General features: G+C 41.8%; 1 protein-coding gene across 1 annotated transcript; it reads right to left on the reverse strand.

Moving 5' to 3' along the window:
• Positions 1 to 2,016: 2,016 nt before the first annotated feature.
• Positions 2,017 to 19,792, reverse strand: LOC111656836 (cAMP-regulated D2 protein). The gene is made up of 8 exons (XM_023408717.2): positions 19,218 to 19,792; positions 17,191 to 17,392; positions 16,647 to 16,780; positions 15,375 to 15,502; positions 15,022 to 15,140; positions 14,400 to 14,540; positions 11,622 to 11,794; positions 2,017 to 2,614 (listed from the first exon to the last, which is right to left on the reverse strand). The coding sequence occupies exons 1-8, from the start codon at positions 19,701 to 19,703 to the stop codon at positions 2,162 to 2,164; spliced, it is 1,836 nt and encodes a 611-aa protein (XP_023264485.1). The 5' UTR covers positions 19,704 to 19,792; the 3' UTR covers positions 2,017 to 2,161.
• Positions 19,793 to 27,246: the final 7,454 nt, after the last annotated feature.

Below are 27,246 nucleotides of genomic sequence, written 5' to 3' on the forward strand. Positions count from 1 at the left end.
GGCTTACGCTTTGATACTAGACGACAGCAAAGTAAATGTCTGCTGAGATAATGAGGTGGCCTCAACACGCCCTACGTGTCAGCACTCTACCTATAATGCACACGTGTAAATGGCCAATAATGTCGATCTTGTGCGTATATGCATGTGTGTGTGTGTGTGTGTGTGTGTGTGTGTGGTATACAGAGATAGAGAGGAAGTAGACTGGCAAGGCTGGTAGGTACCTGGAGGCTGGAAACATGTTTATGATTGGTAAGCTGAAAACATCTGGATAATTGAAGCCTACCTTTAGAGCTACTGTTGACTCATCCTTAAAGTAATTATCTGTAACAATTTGTTTGCTTTGCTCCATGATGATATAACACAACTCTAACCCTGTTTATGAAAACTTTTACATTTGTATTCAGTGTGAAAATTCTCCTGCACAGGACGTTACGTGGTTTCTTTGTGATAAATGAAAGAAAAACAAACCCTTCTAAACCAGTATGAGAATTTTCTCCTTGAGACTAGACCACTCACGGTCTCCAGGGTAAAACTACAGTGGACATCGACATCTCCTTTTGACAATTAGAAACACTTCAAGATGAGACACGACTCAGGAACACTGCAGATGCAGCTGCTTTTCTTCCACATTGACAGGTCTTGCTCTCTGTTATCCTTGGGCTTCACTGAACGGAGAACAAGTGTTTAGTTTGAGTGCTGCAGAAGGGCCGGCTGTGACAAACAAATATTCATGTTCATTCTCCTAATAAAATAGAGCTGTTACCACAGTCCATGAAGGTAATTTAAGGCTGAAAGAACTGCATTAATTACCACGGTCTCAGAGATGGTAAGATGTTAATTTTTTATAATAAAATACCAGAAGCACTCGATAAACCTGCCCTACTCTTTTGGGGGTTAATACCCATTAGGACTGAATATACCAGTATAGCATCATTTTTTGATAGTTTTTAATATCTTTCTTTATATTGCTGGAAGGTAACGGTTTGAATAGGCCTTTGAAGTCTGTAATGTTTTGTACCATTTAACCCTGGACCTTTGTATATATTGTTGCACTGTGGATTATTGGTGGGCACCTAAGGCTAAGAATATTCTCTGCTATTGCATGCTGGTATTATTGCTGTAAGCGCAGCCACGTTGAGGGTTCCTGCACTAAAATTGTTTAGTTGTTGCATTTTGGTAAAAAATATGCCCCAAATGAAATACGTTCATACGTTATACCTGCTTTAATTGATTTGATTGGCCCTTTCAAAGTAGTCTTACAGGCTGTAAACACAACACAGGTACTGTATAACCACAAAATTACATTTATTTGGCGAATACATTAGCAAACAGTTGCCCGATACCGCGCAAGATTAGATAGATAGTTGCTAACTTCATCTCTATGTTGATTGGTGCCGGTCAGGTTTATCTGAGCCTTTTCACTGAAAACAGCTGTAAAGCTATAGACTAACAAACTGTGGAGTGATGATGATTCTCCAAAAGTTTGTTTGTGTTGGGTCTCCCATCAGTTGGAGGGGATCAGAAAACCTGTAGTGGAAGGCGCCCAGGAAGGATCCTGATCAGATGTCCAAACTACCTCAACTGGCTCTTTTTGACACAAAGGAGTAGCAGCTCTACCACCAAATGTCTATGCTCCTTACCTTCTCTCTAAGCGTTAGTCCAGCGACCCTACACAGGAAAGGCATTTTGGCCGCTTGATTGCTGATGCTGCACCAATCCACCTGTCAATCTCATGCTCCATTTTACCCTCACTCGTAAACAAGACCTCAAGATACTTAAACTCCGAGAACCAAGGTGTCAGGAGATGCTGAACCTCAACACTTGGCTGCAAACCGCAGTGCAAGCTGGAATTCAGATTCTGATGTCCTCAAATGTGTCTTTCTGCATCTACTTACATTTTTCCACTGACTTTATTTTTTTTAATTTACTACCGATTTACCTACTGCTGCCCAGTAGATGGCGACAGAATGCAAAAGTATATGTTTGTGGAGAAAGACAATAGAAATTACATAAAACTGATAATGTACTGTATAGTTTTATTATATAATACACACTGCAACTTCACACTGCAAGATTTTCTGACTTTACAACAGAAAAGCAAAGACTGATGTTTCGTCAATGAAAAGCAACCCAACACCTCCCTGCTCTGACTGTCCCCTCACTAGTAGATGCCCAGTTGGTCCCAGAAGTCACACATATGGTTCCTGGTTCCCACCTGTGCATGTGAACGAACTGTCAGGTTCATGACCAGCCAGCCGCTGGTGTCGGAATAGCGCGGCCAAACAGGCAGACGCTGCTCCCGGCAGAAAGTCGTCTGTTGGACTCGTGACGAAGGGTCACCAGTGTGGGCGAAGGCGCCCCAATAGCACAGCATCCGATTGGACAGCAGCTTCTCTGATGGCATCAGGGTGAAGTTGGCCACTGCAGCCGAATCGAAGAGGAAAGGTAGCTCGGCACCATGGCAGGCATGCTGGTAGCAGAAAGTAAGACCTGACCAGACGCGGTGGTCTGATGCCGTGTGGTCGAACACATACATCCACAACTTGCTGCCCACTGCTGTGCCGGCACGTGCCGACCTCCTGGATGGACACAGGAAGACATAGTCGGTGACGATCTGAGGACAGAAAATAAAAAGAAAGTCAGTTTTAAAGGCTCTGAATAGATTTTTTTCAATGGATGGGAAGTCAGTCAGTCAGTCAGCCAATCAGTCAGTCAGCCAATCAGTCAGTCAGTCACTAAGTCAGTCCACCAGTTTTCACAATGACATACCGTTTGGTGATTCTCTGACTTTTTGTCTGCCACCATGAGGCTGAAATTTTTATTTTTCAGTGAAATATCTCAACAGCTGTTGGACATTCATGTTCCCCACATGCTGAATACTATTGACTACTGAAACAGTTTTGTTCCCTAAACCTAAACAAACTGCACTGAAAACAGAATATAACCTTTAAAGTAACCAAGTTAATAAATCAGTGAAGTCTAAAAATAAGTAAATACCAACTTTTCACCACAGTCTCATCCCTATGTGGTCGCTCTTTATACTATCTCACCTGACTAAAGCCTTTCTGTTATAGCGTTTAAAAAAACCTGCCTGGAGCAGACAATTAAAACATCACCACAACAACGTGTACAGTCCTGTACGCTGTTTTTAACGGCACAAAAAACAAGGCGCTCAGGGAGCAATTGGGTGTTCCATATGGATGTAATTAGTCCAATAGCTGCCTTGTAACTATTTTCACCTGGGTGCAAATAGACACTCTGCATCTTTTATCTCTTAAATCTTTCATAAATGTTTTATTTTTTCATTTTCCAATTACATCTTTTAGAGTAAATCACATATTCCCACTTGTCTTTCATTGGTTTATAATCATGACAACTGAAAAGTACCTAACCAGTGTGGCTACAGCTTAGTGGACAATAGATCACTCTTGACCTCAGGACCAGTGGGTTGTATTTTTGGTCCAGTTTTTGGATTTTCTGTTGCATGTGCTGGGGACCAGGTCCAAGTTAAACAGTGTTTGCATTCAGCTATTTACAGGAAAATAAAACGGATTTGTAAAGAACGGTTCAGCGGTGTTGAAGGTTTTTTCTTTACTATCTATGCTCCAGTCTCTGCAGTGTTTTTGTGGAAATGAATAAAAAGTGATTAGCGTGGCATCTACACAGAGACGGGCTGGGGGCAGAGCAGCAACAAACTATTGTTCCCTCTCAGCTAAAAGGAAGCAAAGGAAAAAGAAGGTAGACCGTCTTCTTTTGCCTGTTACCTGGAAACCAGTGTGTCTTTTTCAGCAGCACACAACCTACGCCCACACATCTGACACCTGAGAACACACTCAGACACACACAGACACACACAGACACACACAGGCATGCTGCGCTGTGCACATGCGTTTGTCTGTTTCAAAAAGGCACATGCACAAATGTATTAATCTCTAACAAGCACATACTGTCCTCGAACACTGATAGTCATGACTCACACACACACATCCAAATGGGTACAAGTACAGGTAGAAATTAAGTTATGTAATGTCTACTATGTATTCAACTATCGGGCTCTGGAAATAAACTTTTCCTTTGTTCTCTCTCCCTTATCCACATCTTCTCCCCCTTTCTCTTCTTCATCCCTCCATCTTTCCCCTCTCCATCATATTTTATTGCTTACCTTAATATGCATCTTCTTTTTTTCCCCATTAATTTCTGTGGTAAAATCATCTAAAATAATCTGCTTTTCTGTATCAGTAAACATTTGATCATATAGATTTAAGACTGTAATGAATGCCTTTTTCAGTGTTTTCAGTGTTTGGCTAACCTCAGCCAACGCTGAATCTAATCTGTTCTTGTTGTTGGGCTCACTTCTGTACCAGTATCAATGTCAGTCAAGTCAAGTCAATTTTTATTTGTATAGCGCCAATTCAAGTTATCTCAAGTCACTTTCCAAATAGAGCAGGTCTAGACCTTCTCTTCCTAGAGCAATACAGCTGTTCATGTACACTGTGCCACAAAGACCAACAGTTATGAAAGTGACTTTTACACATGTAAGTGCTCTCAGGTGACAATATAAAGAAACTGGGTTGTAGCAGAGACAGTTGAGAAAGGAGACGGCGCACTTAGAATCATTTCCTGTATCTGTATTTAGGAGACCAGCAGCGGGTCTGAGTCTGTTCACTCCGATGGGAGAAGTGAACGTGATCACAGATTATGATTTTGTCAGACCGATAGATGGGGAGAAAGTTAACTTTATTAGAGACCTGTTTCTGTCTCAGCAACAAACTCTCGTGAGATCTCGCAACACAGATCTCTTCTCTCTGTCGGTTGTGGTTTCACTGCTGCCAATGCTGTTTTTCATCTCGATAAACAGAAGTTTAGAGGGACTTATACGTGAAACCATGAATTAAAAGTTAAAACTGAAATAAAACTTTTGTTTCTTTGCTTAATAATACTATTATTGTTATTATTATGTAACTGTTTTTGGAAGGGAAGATATTAGGCTAAAAACGAGCAGCATAATCAGGTGCAAATTTGTACTGTATCTAGTGTTGCATTGGTGTGTATGGTATTGTTGTATTGTTTTTACATAGACAAGAAATTCATCAGTTAGCGCTAAAAAAAAACCCTAAGCTTTATGCAGCAATAGGCTGTAATAACAGGGAAAAATGAGTTTAATTAAAAATGAATTACTGTCTTTTCTTTCCCAAAGGATGCAGACAGATAAGTCTGGATAAAGTTAGATATTAATATCAGCTACTGTCACATTTCATAGCAGTTGCAGAGGCCTGAATGAGCGAACGTAGGAGGCCAAGGCAGATGTTGAATGTGCAAAATATTTACCACCTCGAACAGAACAGAGAAAAAAAACTGAGAGCACAATGAGGGCTTTCTGCACCACAGATGGGAGAGCAGAAAACCAAACAGGTGTCATTCTCACAGCTTTATCAGAAACAGCACAAAGAGCTCTTTTTAGGTCTAATCAAGCGTGACGCAGGAGCCAAATTAAAGGCTGAACAACACAAGGCACAATGTAATAGCTGGTATATTGAAGTCTGTAGAAAAATCAGATCATTTCTGCAATGTTTTGTGAAGCTTCCACAGTGGGATCAGCGGTCATTTTTATCACGTGACCAAAGTTCCATACTTTTATTTTGGTGGCGTCTGTCATCAAAGGTTATAAATGGAAGAACATTTTACTTCACGTTCACTGAATCTACGGCTGCATAGAAACATGTTCTATACATGTGTCCTTGTTAGCGCGCCAGCAATGAGCTTCACAGGGGGCTCCAACCCTCACTGTGCTGTCATCCCGACCAACCGGTGAGAGCTGCTACAATAAAAACGATGACAAGAGAAGAAGAGCCGATGCTGATTTTTTACTTGTGCCAATTATATTAATTGGAACAGACTACCATGCATGAAACACAATGGGTCTTTCCCCCTGCAGGATGCTTTAGAGCCGGGGCGGTATATTTTCAGAAACAGTCTATATATGGCATTAGTTAATATCTGCTAATATCTGCTTTGGAGCAAACTCAAAAACACTGAGGCTGTAAACAACTTGCTTGTTGTGGGGAAGAAACACATTTCAGGTTTTAATTGGAAATGAATTTTTTTAAGGAATTGTTGCTGTAGAGAACAACATCGCTCCCACAGCGTCAAACAAGGCGCAACCACGTCCAGCTAACGTCATAGCATATGACACCGTAAACATGGATGGACTCTTTGATGGCCTTTCGCGCAATTTTAACAAAAATCTACAAAAGTTCATGACACAACTTTTGAAGACAATCAGCTGATCTATCTGCTGTTCACTGTGAGATAATGAACCAGTCTCAGCCAGAAACTCAGCAGCCAAGACAAAAGAAAGCCGAGGGTATCATCTTCTTTTGTCCTTAGCTTTTATCATACTGTTGTATTATAGTGTTGTCCGAAACATTTCATAGAGAGGCTCCTTATGATGTGTTCAATGGTAAAGAAGATGCTGCTGGTCGAGTTATTTCTGGTGTGTTAAAACAGGTACTGGATTTCTCTTACTGCAGAAAAAAATTCACTCACACTGACAAGCCTAAAGCTCCACATCAGCCCCGTCTATGACGAACTGGCTGACATTTGTTCTGACCCCTGTGGTCCTCTGGAGAAGTGCCCTTTATGAAGAGAAGTAGGTGGTGTGTGTGTGTGTGTGTGTGTGTGTGTGTGTGTGTGTGTGTGTGTGTGTGTGGAAGGACAAAGTACAGTTGTGACTCCCATCGTCTCTCTACTGCACCGTGAACTGTGACTGCATACTAAATATGTCAGGGAGTGTCACCTCCTGCCCCCCTGTAGCTCAGGGTGCTAGCTAGGCTGCTACCTTGCACTTTGCATTGGAAATGCTGGGAGGAAACTGTTGGAGGTTTTTCTTCTCCCTCTGTGTAATCATGAGTCAGTCCACCTCTATATTTTCACAGTCATCAAAACACAGTCTGACAAAAACACATGAAGCTGCAAGAGGAGAGCAGTACTGTGTAGCCATTATGTCATGTGGAGGAAAAAAAATTATTAATTATATGCAGAAATTCTTCAGTCATGCTCTCAGATGAATTAAATTACTGTTGGAGTATGAAACTAGTGATGTTATTGGGATAATCCAACCTAAATACATATTATTTTTTCCTTTAAACAATGTTCTTTGACATCTCTTGAAACTACATTAATCCTTTTTTTGGCCACAAGGGGGCAGAACTTCACAACAAGCTACACCACACACACATTTTTACATATATGACCTTAAAAAGTCTCATTGTTGTAGAGTGCCGCAGGAATGAGTCCCAAAACCTGGAAATTAGTTAGCGTTTTAGCATTTTGGAACTTCTCATTCCCTCATTTTTTATTTGAGGGGGTTTTTGGTTAGATGGCTGGAATAAGGTCTGTGTTTAACACAAGCTCAAGACATTTTCACATTTTATTCTACAACATTAGTCAGTAAATATCCCAGTCCTGATTTCTTTAAGCTTTTACGTCTGTTAAAAAACGCTGGTTGCTAACAAGTGTCTAAATGAGGCTATAGAGGTTGTCGGGGACGTTACATCACGTTGAACATGAAAACCGATCTGCTCACCAGTCCTCCTTTACAGCCTGGTTGTGTTTATACTTTATCACTAACTTTGTGAGAGTGAAGGTAGTAACAATTGACAAGTAATTAACTAATGTAACATTAGGTTTTTACTTCTGCTGATTGTATTTAAGCTTGAAAAATCATAAAGTGGTGTTCATTAGTGAAGATTAACCTGCTGAACAAAACCTGTAAATATCATAAACTTTTGTTTGCCACAGAGTTTATTTTCTGCTGTAATCCAAAAGACAATGCAAAAATCCCATTGCCTTTTTGTCAAGGGAACCAGGGTGATGCTAACTTAACAAAAACTGCAACAGTTATATTTGGTAGTTTCTGTGGCTTCCACAGTCTTTTAATAAGCTTTTAACTATGGAAGGAAAAATACTATGATTTACAACTGAGCTGACAAATGCTCTTTCAGCACGTACAGCCTCACTGCTAAAAGCTACAGATTCTGGAGATGGAATGATTGTGGTTATGATTTGTTTACATCCGCACTGAGCACCTGTGCTGCTGGAAACAAGTTTGTGAGACTGAACCAAAACCGTAAACTTGTGGGTTGTAAAACCACACCAGTTAGCTAAAAGATGCTAACACACTGACCTGAGAGGAACTGCAGAGTCAGGTGATATTCTCTGAGGGTTCGTCACTTTGAAATTTAGCACCATTCATAGTCTTTTGACCAGTGGTTCCCAACCTGTGGTCTGAGGCCACCAAGTTACTGCAAGTGGGCCGACAAATCATTAGCAAAAAAAAAAAAAAGTAACTATGAAAAATATAAATAATGTTTTTAAAAGTAACATTACATTAAAAGTGTTTAAAAACTGTTTTCTTCTTCTTCTTAAAACTCTTTTATGTTGTCGCCGCCAAACAACATCATATCCTTGTTTGCTCTCTCAGTCTGACTGTGCTACATTTATAGGAGAGAAGGCATCATTTGGCCTCCGTATTATTATGGGGTCGGATGTAGGCCGTCAACATTTTTGACATTTTCAAGTGGGCAATAAGTTGGAAAAGGTCAGGACTATATATTAGACATACAAAAATATTGATAAGTACATCTTTAAATAAATCATAAAATGTTAATAATATTGTTTATTATTAAATTCTGGTGGCAGATCATTAAGAACACCTTGCTAAAACTAATTCAGCCTAATACAACAGACCTGTAATAAATCCTACCTTTGTTTTCGTTTAAATTCTTTTAAAGACATTCAGCGGGTTGTGGTTTGTGGTGCTTGAAAATACTCTACACTGAGGGATGTTTGTAATATTCATTCTATTCTGCCCTCATTAATACAAATACAGTCACCCAGCCTGTGTTCCCTCCTCTGCCAGCCCTCTCCGTCTTGCACTTCAGCTGTGATTCCTCGGCCTCGTCTCTCCTGTCACTGTAGATGTTCATGAGAGGCGAGTCGATTCTTAGTGGGAGCAGTCAGGCTGCATCTCAAACAGACAAACTCCCTGACTCCAGGTGGTCCACATGTTTCACCCATACAAATGATGATAGAGGGAAAAAATGCTGTTATGGCCAGATGAAGAGAAACTGGGATTGTAGCTCCCTCTGTAGGCAAATGAAAGGATGTGGTTTTGAAGACGAGTCTGTGAAGTCTGCTGAGCGGTGGTGGTAATTCTGGACATTTATGTAAGGTGGACAGACTGAGATGACGGCCCTCATGCTGGATAGCAGCATCCACACATATGTAGACAAAGTCTTTCCTTAACCGGGCTGAAATGCGGCTTTTTGTTTTTCTTCAAACCAATTTCAGCAGAGAACAATTGTTTACAATTCCCATCAGGCCCATCACACGTGGAGAGGCTGGAGAGTGTGCAGGAGACAGCTGGGTCCTCGTCACAAACCGAGGCTCCGGCTGGGCGCAGCATCGATCCATGCATGACCACCCTTCCCACACAGCCACTGAATGGGTGGTTATTGATGCATGTGTGCATGTTTGAATGTGTGTGTGTGTGTGTGTGTGTATGTGTGTGTGTGTGTGGGAAACCGTGTTTCAGTGTTCACTTTTCAGTCTGTGAGCGTGAGAAAAATATGAACAAAAAAATCTCTTCATATGCAGGTTACAGTGTCAATGCAGCCTTTTTCTTTGGCTTTTTTCACAGAGGCTACTTTTTAGAAGCTACCATTATGAACACAGACAGTGCTTTAATTCTGGAGAGATGCTCTGGACATTTGCAGCTATAATCCAGATAGAAACAGGTGGACAGTTTCCTGCCAGCCACCAGATAGCTGATGAAGAGGAGACAAAGCCATATCAAATGGAAGAATATCAATCTGATCTGATCAAAAGTAGCTTGCTTCAGTTACTTAAGCTTCTATGAACAGATTTTACTTTTCCATGAACTTTACATCCACTGTATTCTCTGAGCTGAAACTTAGATAACTCCTGTAGCAGAGGAAATACATACTCTTAAAGCTCCTGTGTTTTATTTGAAGTGTTGATGCATAAGAAGATATATTTGTGGTTTTAAGAACCAAAAACCATCTTAATGTAGTTTTACATCTCCTCTCTCAGGCTTCTCTCTGGAGCTCTAGTAACAACAGGTCAGTGAGCCAATCAGAAGAGAGGAGGCTCTGAGCATTTCTTCTGGTTGGCTGACTGTTTTCGGAGTGATCTGATAAAAATATAAAAGATTTCAGGTAAACACTCAGAGAAACTCGGGGCATGGTGTGGCTGAGAGCGGTGACTGCTTTGTTGTGACATCACAAAGTTACAGAAGTCCTGACAGCTGGTTTTAAGGTTCAGTTTCTGAATACAGGCTGTGTGCATTTCTCTGTGGACTGAGGCTTTGATACTTTCACAGTATTAATATAGAACCTAGACCTGCTTTATAATCAAACAACACGTGGACATCTGCCTTTATACTGTATGGACCTTCAAGTGGTTTTTATACTTAACTTATGTATACTTATGTATAAGTATAGAATGTCTGAGGAAAGGTTTGCAGTTGTGCTTTTAATAAATAAGGGATAAAAAAAAACAGACCCTCCTCTTTACAAAAGGAAATAACATTAATTTGTAATTTCTATTGCAAAACAGTTTCAAAATTGAAGAATTTTTTTCAGTTTGCCAACATAACTGAGAATCTACAGCTGCGCTCTGTGGCATTTGTGCTGACCCCCCTGGTCCTCTGGAGAAGTGCCCTTTATAAAGAGATGCAGGAGGTGTGTATGTGTGTGAGTGTGTGAGTGTGGAGGGACATGCTACAGTTTTGACTCTACCATCTCCCCACTGCACCGTGAACTGTGACTGAATACTAAATATGTCTGGGAGTGCCACCTCCTGCCCCCTGTAGCTCGCCGAGCCTGCCGCCTTGCACTTTGCATTGAAAAGAGAAAACTGCAGGAGGTTTTCTTCCTCTCCTGTGTCAGTACACACTGGTCCAACTCTGTATTTGAACCAGGGCTGCACAGTTAAATGAAATATAATCAAAATCACAATATGACCAAGTGCAATATCCAAATAGGAGGAGCTGCATGTGTCACAACAAACCATAAATGGAGCATTGTGGTGTTAAAGAGACGCCCCGGCCTACAAATAATATTCTCTAGATGATCATTGTCGTTTTTTAAATTTTTTTCAGTGAAAATGAAATGAAAAATGATTTCAACTGAAATTGTGACTCATGTCACAATCACAATATCTGTCGAAAAAATTACAATATGATTTTTGCACATTGTTCAAACCTGAAACATGAACCTGCTGTGATAAAACCAAGCATCAACCTCCAGGGTTGAAAAATGAAGCCAACACTTGAAGTACCGAAAACTGCAGTTCCTCTAATGTCTGGTTCCAACAGTGAGTCAATTTAAAAATCTTTTTAAAATCTGAATGAACAACTTTCACTTGTATTAGAGTCACATTTCACCAGGAGGATCTATACTTTGAGTCAAGTAATGGAGCTGTGTGTGCTGATAAGTGTCCTTGACTGCACCTGCAGTTTGGACTCTGCAGTATCAGACATGGTATCAGCTGTAGCGAAAATTAAAAGAATCCGTAAATGTCAGTTGAGCGCCTCTTACCTGAGCAAGCATATCCCTGCGGTCAGCATCCCTGTACAGGGGCAGGTACTTGTGCAGGATCCGCAGGGCATGTTGTTTAAAGATGGCCGTAATGTACACGGTGCACTCCACCGCCGACACCGGCTTGTTGAAGACGCCGTACACAAAGATTACCCCCTCTTCTGAGGTCGTACCTGCAGAAAAGAAAACAGAGTGTCAGGGCAAACAAACGAGAATAGCCTTCCTGTTACTCTTTCACACAACCGTTTTGTTGTCTGATTGTCTTTAGGTTTAAAAATCCTTCTTTATGTTTTACTTCTTTATGACTGTGGGCAATTTTACACCACTTTTCAGCTTCATTCACTAGGCTACTTAGTTTCCAAGACAGCATATATTATTGCTTTTTCTTTCAGCTTTGTTGTGATCCTGCCAATGTCAGCAACAAATTCTGCTATAATGGGAACCAAAGGGAGTCAAGCTGAAAGCAAACAGCTGAGAGAGTGGTTACACTGGCCAGAGGTGACTCTCGAGGCTCAGTGATGCCAGAATGAACTGATGTTAGTGGTAATTTGTGTAAAATCAGACAGATTAGATCAAGTAATTTAGGAGGGAGAGGGATGAATTTTAGTTCATGCTCTCATGATTCTATTGAATTTGTAGTGTGCCGACCTTAAGCCAGGCAGTGCAACTGGGTAAATTCTGGATCTTGTGGTAAATTGACCCGACCATCGGAGCAGTGGTGGAAGAATCATGAACATCTTTTACTGAAGTAAAAGTAGAAATGCACATAAATAAATGTGCTCAATTATGAGTAAAAGTTCAGCATTCAGAACTTACTTCTGTAGAAGCTCAGAAATATTATTGTCAAAATGCACTTAGAATACTGACAGCAGAATGACTCCTGAGTGCTCTAAGTGTATACATTATAAAAATTGATTATCATCATGCATTAATGTGCGAGCAGCGTTTTAACGTCATTTTAACTACTTAAAGTGCCTGAGGCCTTGTCTTGAAGAGCAGCCCTGTGTCCAGATCTAGTTTTAATACCTTTAAAGGAACAGTACAACATTTTGGGGAAAAACCCTTATTTACTTAACAAGATAAAACAGATACAACGGGCTAATCAGTGAGCTTTAGATGTGCTAGTAGGCAGATTTTGCTACCCACACTGTTTCCAGTTTTTATGCTAAGACAAGCTAACTGGCTGCTGCCTGTTAGCCTGTAGAGTGGTATTCATCTTTTCATCTAACTCGACAAGAGAGCGAATCAGCGTCTCGAGATGCTGAATTATTCCTTCAATATTTCAGTTGAAATGATGCGTTCATGGTGCATATTCTTGAATAATTTAGCATTTAATGAGTCTATAACCAACCAATGGAAGTGTAGGGCCTCTGATTCAGGATCCACAACTCAACCCTGGGGCCCATTAGCGCTTTGATCAGGCCCTGAATGTTGCGTTGTAGCAATGTGCGTGCCTGCCTGACCTCGACCCACAACAAATGCATCATATCTTATAAGCTAATTATAAATATTAAAAGCTCATTATAGACTTTGTGGATAAAATCTGAATCTGCAGGGAAGCTGTAGCTGTCAAGTTGAATGTAAAGGCATAAAAAGTGCAATATTTCCCTCTGAAGTTTGGTTGAGTAGAAGAATAAAGCAGCAGAAAATGAAGACACTCGTGCATTGCGTGATTGACCAACAAAAACTTGGTCTGAATTCAGAGGCGCAGTATTTCACTGTTATTTTAAGGGCGAATCATCAAGAGAGTAGGGACATCCTGATCCCATCTCAAAGATCGGTATCGGCTTTATTGAGCGTGAACCTAAACCTGATTGTTTGTTTTACATCAACTGTCACACAGGCGTCATAAACGAAGGGCACAATGCAGCTGAACTGTCTGCAGAGTGGAAATCATTTTAAAATGGAAAGCGAGGCGGTAGTAACACGGAATACAGTGAGTTGACTCAGGTAACTCAGGCAAAAGCTGCACCGAGGCGGCACTGGAAGATACTTTTAAAAGGACAGAGAAATTTCCTTGAGACAGCACCAAGGACAAGAAGATTACAGAGCGGGTCACTGAATTCATCACACTGAATGACCAGCCCATCACTGTGGTCTGCTTATTTTGTTAAAAACAAATGAAAACCAAAGCTGCAATGAGTGGGACTGTGATAAAAGCCATATAAAATCTTTTCGTTTTTTTTCCTTTTTTAAAAATTTTTCTTATCTATTCAGTTCTCAAGCAAATTTATACGCACTTACATAGGCAGGTGCAAAACACGTGCCTGTTAAGCAGTGTGCCAGTGTTTCCCATTCATCACCCAGACTAAATTTGTCACCACAATTTCATAATGAACCCAAAATGTCTTTACACGTCTCATGATTTGTGCCGTTGTTTCACTGTAGAGCTGAGTGCAGCGCATCGATTCGCTCAGGCCTTCCTCGCCCCTCAGGGTGCAACAGAGCTGCTGCGTCAGTCACAACGTGATCAATTCACCACAAACAAAATCTAATTCTGTGTAAAACAGTGCACTGTTATAATAGTAATCTGCCAAGTTACAGATGACACTGTGATTGGTTTATTGAATGTTACGCCCACTCCCATCAATAATTAAGAGCAACCCTTTTGAACCATGCACCTGAGGCAGTGACGCCCTACATGTACTTGCACCGCACGCTTTGGACTGTTAAAATAGCCCTAAGCATCTCAAAATTGCACTTAAGTAGAGTACATTTGACTGAATCAGAGGCAGCTTCACACCGGTACGCTGCAATTTCTCTCCTACTGGGTCTTACCCAACAGCACCGGCTTCTCTTTCTGCCAGTGGCCCTTCTGGAAGGCAGCGACAGCCTGTTCCTTTATTAAATCCCCGTCGATATACGGACCCCACGTCTCAAACACCTCCAGGAACCTGAACGGGTTCACGATCTTGGAACCTGACATCAAAAACACATCAGTTAGATCAAAAGATGCAGTCTGCGTTTTATAACACGGAGAGTAGTTGTATTAAAGCTACTCCTGATTAGATTGTTTTGGCAGCAGAGCTGAGATGTGTCTCTTTTCCTTGCAGATTTTTGGGCCTGAGAGAGAGTTCAGACAAGGAGAAAACAGGAGCTGATGACGCAACTTGTGAGTCAGTGATACTGATCAATAACCCTGTCAACCCTGCAGATATATTACAGTCATTTTGTGCGGTGAGGCAGTAAAATCCAGCTAATTGCCCCTTTAGAGGCTCAGTGCTCCTTTGTTTTCATGATTTTGTTTTCTAATACGCCACAGCTCCGGTTAAAATAATGTCTTTCATCATCTTCTGCAGATAAGCACACTACATCCTGCCGTCTTATGTAACTGTGTGGGCAGCCCTGAGAGGCGCTCTAAATTTGGGGGGAGCGTAGGCCGGTGTTCACGGCGTCTTACTTGTTTTCATCTGGGCGGTCAAGACGGCCTGCGGGGTGAGAGACAGCAGGCAGACGATGTCGCTCACGGAGCAGTTGGTCTGTTTAGCAAAGTTTTTTCCCAGCTTCAGGGCGTCATGTCTGAGAGAGAGAGACGCAGGAAAAAACGATTACAGTTCAGGCTGACGTTTTCCCCCCTCGGCATGCTGGGAAACCACTGAATCATTAAAGAGCTTAAGGAAAAGGAGGAAAAACATGTACGATTCTCATTTGACTTTAGAAAACTGCGGATAGTCAGGCAAACGACTAATTCGTCATATTTCGGAACCTGAGGCAGTGAGAGTAGAAACATCAGTGCGCGGTATCGACCCTCACCTGGTCTTCAGAGGGATTGAGAAGGGCAGACTCTGCAGGACGGCTTGTTTGAACAGAGGCTTACTGCTCTGGATCATCAGGTGAAGACTCACCGACTGAGCCCCCGCACTCTCTCCAAATATTGTCACCTGACAAACAACACACCACAACACAACGCACAGGTTTACCATTAAAAACCACAATAGGAAGCTTAGAGTTTTGGCAGTGAGAGGAATCAGCTCTTTTGAAATCTGAGCAAACCCGCTGTAAACAGGAAGCACTTTGTCTACTCTGCAGTTTATTAGTTGCAGAAAATACTCCAGCAAAGTTGTAGCATTAAAATACAGAATTTAACCAAACAACAGCTGCAAAGACAACAAGGTAAGTAAGACTTGTAATTTGTTATTCAGCTTGTATTCACCACAGGTAGTCGAGGCTGATGAGACCCAATCAGGAGTGACCGTGGGTGTCTGTGTCTCAGTTTCTGCCCGTCCAGACTTGGACACGACCCCTTTTTCAAACTAAAACGCGGCCAGCAGCGTTTCCAAAAGTCTCTGTTTTAGGGGTATGAAAACTCTGGAGTAATGTGGACGTCCGTCCTGTTTTGTGTTCATAATAAATTGATGTGATAGATTACATTTAAGTTTCTGTTCAGTATGCTCTGTGGGAAATCAAACATTGCTCAGAAAGTTATTCCCAACACTGCTGCAGAAGTTCCCAGTTCAGTCCAGTTCATCCCAAACCAGCTCCATGGGGTTTAAGTCTGGAGACTGTGCTGGTCTTCGTCATGTGGAGCCTCCGTCTGGTTCTTTTCCTCTGAAGTTTTGGCTCCTTATCTTGCTGTAGGATGAAGCCCAGACCAGGCAGTCTGCCTTCCTGTGTTACTTGGCTTTTTCTCACCATTCTGACAGTAATATAGATCCGTGCTTCCTGCAGTACAGTATTTTACAGTTTGTCTCAACACGGTTTATAAGTCATCAACAAAAGTTAAGGCACCTGGAGGAATAATATTTGCTTCAACCTTCAAGGCTTCATTTACTCCCATTGCTGCAGGAAAGCTGTAATTTCAATTTCTTAATTTCTTAAACTGCTTTAATTTCACAAAAATCTGGAAAAATGGGGGTGCTCTAAAACCTTTGACATAGGTTTAGGTTTAGGTTTAGGTTATGGTTGGGGTTCAGCATTTAGTCGTGACGGTTAAGGTTTGGGTAACAGGGTGGGGAATGCATTACGTCAAATATCGAAGTAGAAGTATGTGCGCGTCTGGGAGTGTTTGTCAGTGTGCCGGCTCACCTTGCTGGGATCACCTCCGAACACAGCGATGTTCCTCTGGACCCACAGAAGAGCTTCCTGCTGGTCCAAAATCCCATAATTCCCTGCAGCTGAGGTGTGAAGGTCTTTGCCCGACACGAGGAACCCGAACGCACCTTAAGTCATGCATCAGTTCACATGCTCAGCGACACATAATTGACTCCAGCAAGACATTAATTTCCTCCAAGTTCCACATTAACCACTTAAATATCACGGCTACTGTTTTCAGTCCTCCAGGAAAGCAGAGTAATTACCAACACATTATCCAGTCTCACGCACACAGACACACACACACATACACTCCACAATAAACACTCCATTATTTTAACTAAAGTGATTAATGTCTTCAATGAGATGCTTGTTTGTTGCCTTTTCCAGACCAACTCCCGAGCTAAAGTTCATCCATAATAGGACATAAAAATTATATATATACTATATATAGATAGAAATATACAGATAGGCTTGTTTCCCTTTATTACTATGCACTGGAAGAGGCCCATTTTTAAATTCTGCCAAACTTTCTTACCCAGTCGGTACTCCATGCTCACTAAAACAGTGCGGGTGAAGTTACTGATGAAGCGTCCATCATACAGCGGCTTGGAGGCAGAACCAGCGATAAAATCCCCGCCGTGGATCCACACCATGACGGGCAGCGGGCTCCGCAGAGGGGAGCTGAAGTTCACATCCAGAGGGACAAAGATGTTGAGGTAGAGACAGTCCTCGCTGACCTTTTAGGGACACGAGACGAATCAATATCAATCTTTTGTTCAGGTCTAACTGTAATTTATAATCCTGCCAGGGTAAAAATGTTCTTCAGTTATTATCTCAATTTACACATTAAGTGTAAGCACTCATTTTCTTTGGCTTCATAAAAAAAATTCAGATTTTCACCACGTATGAGATATTGATGCTGTCAGATATTCCAACTATTTCTGCCTTGAAATTACAACCAAGGAGCTGACGATTATCTGACACTGCTGCTCATAATTACTGTGAATACAACTTTTCTCCCAGTGGTCAAGTGTACTTCTGTGTGACACAGCCACTAGTGTGCGGGGGAAGTAATATACATTTGTAAATTGATTTTTGATTTTGATTTTAATCCATTCCTGTCACCCATGCTTTTATTGTGGAGGCCAAGTGTAGCTTCCTGTTCCAGGGCAGTGGTGGCAGCCAGGGTCACAGGTGTGGGGCTGTGGCCAGGAGAACAAAGACAGGTGATTTGTTTGGTGAAGGAGGACAGAGAGAGAGAGAGAGGAGAGCTCTGAAAAAATAAGCTGTCTACAACAGCTGAGAAAAGGCATTTGTCTTCCTCTGTGGTAAAGCCTCATCCACACAGAGGTCATGGGAATTCTGCGAGTGGAGGACTTTAGCAAAAGAAGCTGAGGACCAGAGATCAACTCTAGGCCGCAGTACTAAACCCCAGTGCTGCAGTTGGTGAGTTTGATTCTTTTTGGATCATTTTCTTTTTTCTTCCTGTACCTGGATAATAGTTTCTGCATTTTGAAGGGAGGAGTTGTTTGAATGGGAAATGAAGTGTGGACTGCTGCTTTGGACTGTATGGGACAGTCAAGGGGTTTGTTTGAGTTGGTTTAATCTGGCACAGGCCAGTGGACTCTCAATTCCTTTTTTGTGAATTTATTTTGGTGATTTGTTTTGTGTTCATAATAAACAGATGTGATAGACCACATTTAAGTTTCTGTTCAGTATGCTCTGAGTACTGTTACGAGGGTTTTAAAATCACATTTCTTTAATAAACCAGGTCTTAGTCAAAAGAGCACTGTAGCACTCAAATGAAGTTAGTAACAACTGCACCTTTGTTTTTTGTTGTCTTTATGTGTATAGTTATACAACAGGGCCACACATACCAGTGGTCAAGTCCCAGCTGACGTCCTCTGAAGTTTTGGACAATTTTAACAAGCTGACAGAAATTACATTTTACAATTTTAAAAAAGACATACAAGATGTTTTACAGGCTGATGCATCTTTAGGCTCATATTTGAAATAAGCTTCTTTTAGTTTAACAAAGACACAATAAAAGATTCTGAATTTCTCCACAGCACTGCTGTCCGTACAAGTGCCAAGAAGCAGCATTTAGACCATTGAAACGTAATACAAGTAATACAGATTTTAACTTGAACTCATGGCCTCTGTATTTCCCCTGGAAGGAGACAATAATGTGCATGTGACAGCAAACCAGAGCGAGAGACATGTTTTTGGCATAAACCGGGTGATGAACTTTCACTGGAATGAATGGATGCCACATTCCAGTTCCTGTATAAGGCACTAAACACTTTCAAAATATTGTGATTCTGCAGTTCTGTCCACTAACAACTAGATTTGTGTGCCCACAGTATGTTTGACTTTAATGAATATATAACCAAAACTCTAATCTTGACCTTTTCCTGTCATTGCAACTGTCGTCTTTACTGTTGGTGAAAGTGATTTTACTGTCGCTGTGAGTCATGCTGTGCCATACCAAAAATGCCAACATGCTATTACTGCCTAAAGTAAATACGAAGACATCATGCAAATAAGTGAGAAGTTACTTACTAATCGAGGACACTCCTCAGTGCTAGGTCCGCTGCAGGCCTGCATGCATGCTGGCCGGGGGAAGGAGGCATTATAGACCCCCGACCAAGGACTCACAGGTCTGGGGGGCTTCCAGCGGTAAGCCCCGACAGGAGGGTCTGCGTACGGTATCCCATAGAATATATGGGCCTTATCCACTGTAATCCCCTTGATCTGTCCATCTTTGGTTAACACCAGAGGTCCAGGTGCCCTGTTTGTATCCTGACTGACCGGCTTGTCCTTGGTCTGCTCTGTGATTGAGTGGACCTCCGGGCGTCCCGGCTCCTTCGGGGAGTTTATCTCAACGTGTCGGTTGATGACTAACGGCTCGTCTCTCACCAGCAGCCCGGGGTAGATTCTTCTCAGAAAGCTGACAAGGTCGATGTCATCATCATTTTTCGTCTCCTCTCCAGAGGCCAGCACTAAACTTAGTGTGCACAGCAGCAGCAAACAGTGCCAGCTCTCCATATTGCCTTAGAACACTCTTATACTTCCCCAGACCCTGCTGCTCAGATCATGATTTGACTTGAATTATGACCCAGCTGAGGTAGAAAAAGTTGCAGCCCCCACAACCCCGCAGCCTGGAACTCTCCGCAGACAGTGCAGACTTGTGACTCCAATTTGGCTGGTTGCTTGTTAGGATTTATCAGACAAAAGCTGCTCTGTCTGATGGCTGAGTGTCGTCCAGTAGACCCTGAACAGCTGGACACTGGTGCAGGACCACTAATAGAGGACAAGTCGTCTTTCCTTTGCTTAATGTAATCACACAGTCACACACAGAAGGTAAATGAGAGTAAGTCATGCAAGCAGGCCTCATGAAGGAACAAGAGTGAGAACCCCATGGGGTCCCAAGTTAATTCTGAGGCGTCGGATGAAGAAATCCTACATTTTATTAATCCTCTCTAGGTTTGGCTTCTTTCTTATAAAACACTGATTCCATTTACCTGTTGAGGCTGTGGAAAACCTCAATATCAAACAATCTAAGACTGCTCACAACTGTAGTCAACACCAAAACTATTACCTGTGATGAGGGGACGCAAGCTATTTGTAAGTTTTGCTATTGCTTCATAGCCGATGTTAACATTAACAGCTGTTTCCTCACCAGTGAGGAAATGTGAGTTCAGCATCAAACTTTACTCAGCAACAGCTGTCTCCAGAGGTGGAAAGCAACACCAATGTTCACTCTTGTCTCTACCACGTCTTTTCTTCTACTCAAGTTAGCATGCTACAGAGCTAGCCTCAGCCCATCTCTAAGGTTGCCACCTTCTATGTGAAGGGACCCCTCGTAGACAGACACTCTTTCATGTGCTAATAATCCAAAATAACTACAATATCAAGGGTAACAAAAAATGGAGCCTAGTGTTGATTTTCAATTAGTATCAGAGAGGAAAGTAAGTCTGGGATAGAGAGATGCAGCAAAGGGCCACGGGTCAGATCTGAACCCAGGCCACTGTGGTTGGGACTAAGCCTTCTCCAATCCACTTGTAGTTGATAACTGGTTTCGTTTTACTTGACATTACATTATTCGCAGCACTTTGAGAACGTAGTTTATAAATGAGATGATGTATATGGAAATATGGGACAAATTTTATTTTCAAATGTGGGATGATTCCGTATTATACAGGACAGGCGGCAAACCTACTCGTCACTTTCTGATAGGATCTCACTGCGGCCTCCAATCTGCCCTGAAGACGTAGCTGCTCAGAGGACGTATTATAACCTTGTCTTACAAAGATGATGGCCAAAGCTCTTGCCAAGTGACAATCGCCACCAACTGCTCACGGCAAGAAAAACTTAAAAATGGCCCCTTTAAGAGGTCACAAGCTAAAAGGGTAGTTATACAGATCCTTATCTATATCTGCCCAACAACAAGTATGCCCCAAACTCCATCCTCACCCTGTTTGTCACAAATGTTATCCTCCGGTCACAAACCTGAGGTAACCCAAACCTGTTCAGCATCGGATTTACCAGTAAAACAAGTTTGGTCCAGTGTTCAGTTTTGGTGCGTGTGTATACTGGTCAAGATACTTTAATATTGCATTTGTTTTTATTGTTAAATGTAATATAAATTGTTTTATTATAAATTATAACATCAGTTTAACAACTTCAGTGAAAAGTTAAAAAATGTGCATGAATTTCGGCCTGTTACTTTAATGTCAGCAATACAGCTGGCACTGACTCCACCAGTATAAAACCTGATGACCTATATTAACCCAGGATGATCTGACAATGCTGCAGAGAAAGCTTCTTGTGATGTCACAGACTGCTGGACTCTCTCAGTCTTTAAGAGCCCCCATAAATGTTCATTGGGGCTGAGGTCAGGTGACTGTGGGGGAGTCCTCGGTCGTCTTTGGTCTTCAAGTAGTTCTTGAAAAGCTTTGAGGTGTGTTTGGGTCATTGTCCTGCTGCAGTGTGAATCCTTCTCCACAAAGATGCAAACCAGAGGGTGTAGCATGTCTCTGGAGAGTGTAGTGGTACTTCTCCTTGATCGGGGTGTAGTCAGTATCATGCAGGTGTCCAACTCCACCCCAGACTTGAATATTCCCACCACCATGTTTCACTGTTGGTTAGATACACTACAGTTTCTTTCACTCTCCTGTTCCTCTCCTTACATACACCCATCTGTTACTACCATGAATCTCAAACTTGGGATTCGTCAGTAAATGTTGGTATTTGTTAGCCCACCACAAACATCTGACCTTGTTTCCTCCCCTGAGAAGTGGTTTACAGACGGCTCCCCGTCCTCTGACACCACAACAACGCAGCCTTCTTTTGCTAATTGGAGTCTTGCGTTCTTTATTTAGTGAATTCTACGTCTGTGATGAAGTTGCTTTTCTATCTCTCAGGGAACTGTGCTTAATTTATTGATCTTCTGATGGCGTGGTCACTTTTGCTCTGCCTGATCATGCTTTAGATACTACTGATCCAGTTTGCAGACAGAAAGAACACTTACATCTTAATGATAGTTGTCATATGTGTGACTAAAACACATTTTTTAGGGTAAAATTTTTATGCATAATAAGTGTCTTTGAGTGTCTGGTGCGCACCAGAAAGTTTTGCGTGCGCATGCGAAGGTTTCATGTGCTCATCTTAGTAGTTTCTATTTCCATGAACTTGATGCTCTTTTGTCTTTACGGTTTTCAGGAGCTTAGCATAACTGCACATGCGCCACATCCACCTGTAGACTCCGATGGGCGGCGGCACAGAGGACCATCAGCTCCTCAGAGAAAGTAAAAACTTCATGGAGAGTAGCGATGGCAGGCAGCCGTTCGGAGGAGGCTATCGGTAGTTTAACGAGGCTCCTTGGTTCACAAGACCTCATGACCAGTCTTATAATACATCCATGGTTACATGCCCACACAAAACACAGCGCTCCATGCCAGTATCAAGCTGTGTTAAGATGGCGGTGTGTAAATGCGAAGTGTGTATATGCATGTTCATTGTGTATGTGGTCAATTTGATGTGTATGTGCATAGTTTCATGGTGATTCACCCTAATTGGCCTCCCATAAATAACCCTACTTTCTTGTGAGCACGCAAAAGTTTCTGGTGCACAACAGAAACTCAAAGACCCCCCCCACCCCCCATGTCCCCTTAGGGGCTCTGTAGATTTGAACTAATTGTTTGTTTTTGGCTTCTTACACCACACATAGCTCTGAAGACACAGATGAACTGAGCTGATGAGTACTGAACTCTTTCAACATTATCTATAAGGATGTTTTCAACAGTACTTTTTAGTTTTTTTTTACCATTAATATTTATTATCATTAAAAACTATTTTAGGGTCCTAAAGGCAGACAATGGAGAGCAACTGGAGACATATTTGTTTTTTTAATAATTCAACACAGACATCAATTAAACCCTGCTCAAGGAGCCAGGGACTTTTCCCCCCTTCATTTCACTTGTCAGGTAGAGCTTGGTGTAAGGTTGGGGCAGCACCAGCAGCAGGGATGTGTGTGCAGCCTCACACACTCAACAGTCACTGTGCTGGTTACAGGTTTGTCTGTGGCACTAACTCTCCATTACAGAGAAGGGGAAAACCAACTCTCTCCACTCTATGTCCCTTCTGTCGCTGAGCCATCTCTCTTCCTCTCTCCTCTCTCTAGGGCCTCTCTCTCTCTCTTCTCCTCCCTTTCTTCTGCTCTTTTCTCCCTCTCCTCTCTCTCCTGGAACTCCCTGAGGAATGTGAGCCACTCGCACTCACACTTACTCTTAGCTGCAGACTTAACTACTTGCTCTGGATGAGAGTCCACTGCTGCAGGGGTTGATACCATGAAGGAGGAGTTGGATATTTCATGGGTTATGGACGGTCTCTGCCCCGTCACATCATCCATGGCATCAAACCACTTCCAGTTTACAGCAGTGCGTCCGCCTCATAGTCTGCCATTGCCCAATCTGTGTGTCTCATTGTGCACACACATATTTCTTGCATACACAAAATCCACATACTATGTAATTGGAATGCTTTAGATACACATTTTTCAGCTACATTTACTTGTAAGAGATCAAATTTCAAATTTTCTGGGATTCTCTTGGGAGTGTTCCTGAGATATCGCATTCATGCGAAGGGGACGTATCTCGACCTACAATCTGTACACACGGACAGAGCACCTGAAAACATGATGTCTCCAGCCACAACTGTCACCAGCGCGGAGGCTTAATAAACAAACAAAACAGGATATCAGGATAGAGGGTCTGTAACACAGGACTAATCTTTAAAAACCGAACTGATTTAAACCAACTAACTAGCAGATAAATAACAGTAATTTAACACAACCGAGTCAGAACGATGTGCATGCGAACCAAGTTCATCTTGGCTGCCACGTACAAACGAAGTTGCATCCTTCGAAGGTTGTGTCACGGCAGCGTGGAAAGGCATTTTGACCAAGCGGCAACCTGCGAGGCTGAAAAATGAAGCCAACACCTTAGTACCAAAAAAACTGCACTTCTTCGAATCGCCGTTTTAGGCTGGCTCCAAAAGTGAGTCAGTCCCCATAGATTCATGTTAAAATGTCAAACTTTACAGCAGAAATAAAAATGTTTACAGCCTGGTACAAAAAAAAAAAAACAGTGTTTGGTCTCTCTAAATTCCTCCATCATGACAACTGTACAGGTGTTGAATCTTTACATAACTCACTCTTTTAAATTTTATTAAGGCTTAACGTTCTGCAGAATTGAGGGGGTGCCACTTTGAGTGACAATTGGTTTAACATTAGTTGCCACAAGCTGGCATGCACCAAAGGCACCTTTTAAATGTTTCCCAGGCAAAGTGGATCCTTCGCAGCAACTATCCTAAGGTTGATTGTGCTGGTGATAAATCACTATTCAAAAGAGGAGATGGCAGGCTCCACAAATAGAACAGCATCCTTGGATAAATAACAAATCCTCCATAGACCAGACTGTTTCATTGCAGTTTGGCCTTCGCAGTCCATGAGGACTGTGAAGGCCACGCTTACATAGACCACAGACTTGAAAAGAACTGACACACAGTTTACCTCCATTTTCATGTACAATCTAAATGGCACATTTTACACCAGACAGGTTAGGAACTGAAATGAATGAGGTCAAATATATTTCTGCAAAGCCTGCATTCCAGCTGTCCTCCGTGCTTCTACATTTTTTTCGAATGCTTCAGCTACCAGTTGAAAACGTCACTATGTTAATGTCAACGCGTTGATTGGCATCACCTTTGAGCCAGTCGGACTGTGTGTGAAAAGCTACAGCGGCACCAGCGTACAGGTTAATGTAAAGAGTTAAACTAGATATTTTGCATGTGCCCTCACTGCCCCGGGCAACTGCCCCGTTGCCCTGATGGTTAATCTGGCCTTGTATACCTGCCGCACTTCTTTACTGTTATATCTCCATTAGCTATTTGTAAGTTTTACTATTGCTACATAGCCAATGTTAGCATTAACGTGGGCACCTCGTGGCTCACCTGGTAGAGCGTGTACCACATGGGTTTAGTCCTAACCTCAGCGGCCAAGTCTGACTTGCAGCCCTGTACTGCCTCCCTCTCTCTCTGTCTCTCTCTCACTGCACCCATTACAAAAAAACAAAAAAAAACTTCAACATTAACAGCTGTTTAGTTACTAGTCTAGAAGAAACATTGCATTAACTTTCCAAAAGCTATTCCAGAGGTGGCAAGCAACCCTTGTGTTTTGCTTCTATTTTTATTACTTTTTTTCCTTCTACTGAAGTTAGCATGTTAACTAGCTAGCCAGGTTCCAGTCGGACCATCTCTTCACTTTCTGATAATGAATAATTGAGGATCAGGTGGCCATGAAAAAGCAGTGCTGCTCAGAGGACCTATTGTAACCTCTTCTACTGTAAACATAACAATGGCTGAAGCTATTGGCAAGAGTGGTAAATAAACAGCTGTTTATGCTAACGTTAGCCATGTAGCAATAGCAAAATTTACTTTAAACAAAGCAGCACCTCCCACTGCGAGGCACAGTGTTGCACCAGTTCACACTTAAAAAGAACTAGTTCAAAGTTGAGTTCATACAGATGGAAATGAACAGGACGTTCATAGTTTTTTTAAATTTTGAACTAGTTCACGTTCATTTGTTCAGTTTTTTTTTTTCACTTCCAAGCTAAATGAATTATTGTATACCACTGAAGAACAGGCAGGAGTCACATTTAAAATCCGTTAATGAATATAATCCATCTGAGTCTTCACTTGTTTGTTCATAAAACTGCTTCAAATACTAAAACAAAGTGTCTTCAGCAGTAGTAGATGCGTCTGTACCATCTGTACCGCTAACATCAGCCATGCTGGGCTGTTTATGGAGGCGTCATGCGGCGTCTCAGTCTCGCTAGAGTGAACGCTGCTCACGTTCATATTCATCATTTGTAAACTGATTCGTTCAGTTCAGTGTTCACAATAAATATGAACGTGTTCATTGAACAGCATTCATGCACAACATTGTGACTCACTAGGGTTGCCACCTTTTTATGTAAAAAAAAATAAGTGACACATTTAAAATGCCAACACACATTCTTTTATGTGCTTATAACCCAAACTTACAGAAATATCAAGGATAACAAAAACTTTTGCCAAATGCTGATTTACAATTAGTATTAGAGAAGAGAGGCAGGAAGAGAAAATGACATGCAGCAAAGGGCCAGGGGTTGGACACGAACTCACACCGCTGCGGTTTGGATTAAGCCTTAATGACATGCGCTCTACCAGGTAAACCACCAGAGCGCGGCACTGCTGTCTTCTGCATTTTTTCACAGCACACAGATCTTGTCAGTCTTTTGCTAATTGATAAACTTCTTTAATCCACTTGTAAGCTACAACTGGTTTGGTTTTAATGAAATTTCATTATTCACAGCACTTTGAGGACATAACGAACAAAAAGACGGCACCAAAAAAAAAAAAAATTATATTTTTTTACACCAAGGTTATGGTTTATCCGCAGGGGATTATGAATTTCTGTACCATATTTCATTGCAATCCATCCAACAGATATTTTACTGTTGATGAAGGTGGTGGACCGACCTACAGACTGATGCATTGAGTTACACAGCCATCACCCGAACCACGCCAGTCGTTAAAGATTAAAAAGTATCAATGGTTCTTAAAAATCATATTCTTATGTAAGTTTTTATTTAGTAAATATTTATTCAACTAATCTATTGTATTCTATACATAAACACTTGAACATGGGTAAACTTAACTATGTCAAATTGAATTCAACAGTTGCAACTGTCAGCAAATCATAAAATTAAAAAGAAATAAATGTGGACAGTATTTTGTAATGAATCACTTTGCATGAGCAGTTATCTCATGAATTGACGTGTGTGTGTCTGTATACAGGGTTCCCGCGGGTCCTTAAAAAGTCTTACATCTCTGGCCACGGAAAAGGAGTGAGGAGAGACCTGAGCTGCGGCGACAAGAACTGGACCAATGAACTGAATCTGTTCTTCAACAGATTTGATTCTGCCCCCTCCCCTCCTTACCTGCCCTGCACTCTCTTCACACTTCCCTGGGCCAGCTCCCCCTCCTC

Source organism: Seriola lalandi, unplaced genomic scaffold, assembly GCF_002814215.2.
Source record: "Seriola lalandi dorsalis isolate HSWRI2012SDOR001 ecotype SW California unplaced genomic scaffold, Sedor1 jcf7180002054371, whole genome shotgun sequence".
NCBI lineage: Eukaryota > Metazoa > Chordata > Actinopteri > Carangiformes > Carangidae > Seriola > Seriola lalandi.

Coding starts and splice junctions, on each gene's coding strand:
- LOC111656836 (XM_023408717.2), bottom strand. CDS start 19,703: ATGGAGAGCTGGCACTGTTTGCTGCTGCTGTGCACACTAAGTTTAGTG. Junction 16,781..17,190: donor GAGCATGGAGTACCGACTGG/GTAAGAAAGTTT, acceptor GCATGACTTAAG/GTGCGTTCGGGTTCCTCGTG. Junction 11,795..14,399: donor AGAGAAGCCGGTGCTGTTGG/GTAAGACCCAGT, acceptor TCTTTTCTGCAG/GTACGACCTCAGAAGAGGGG.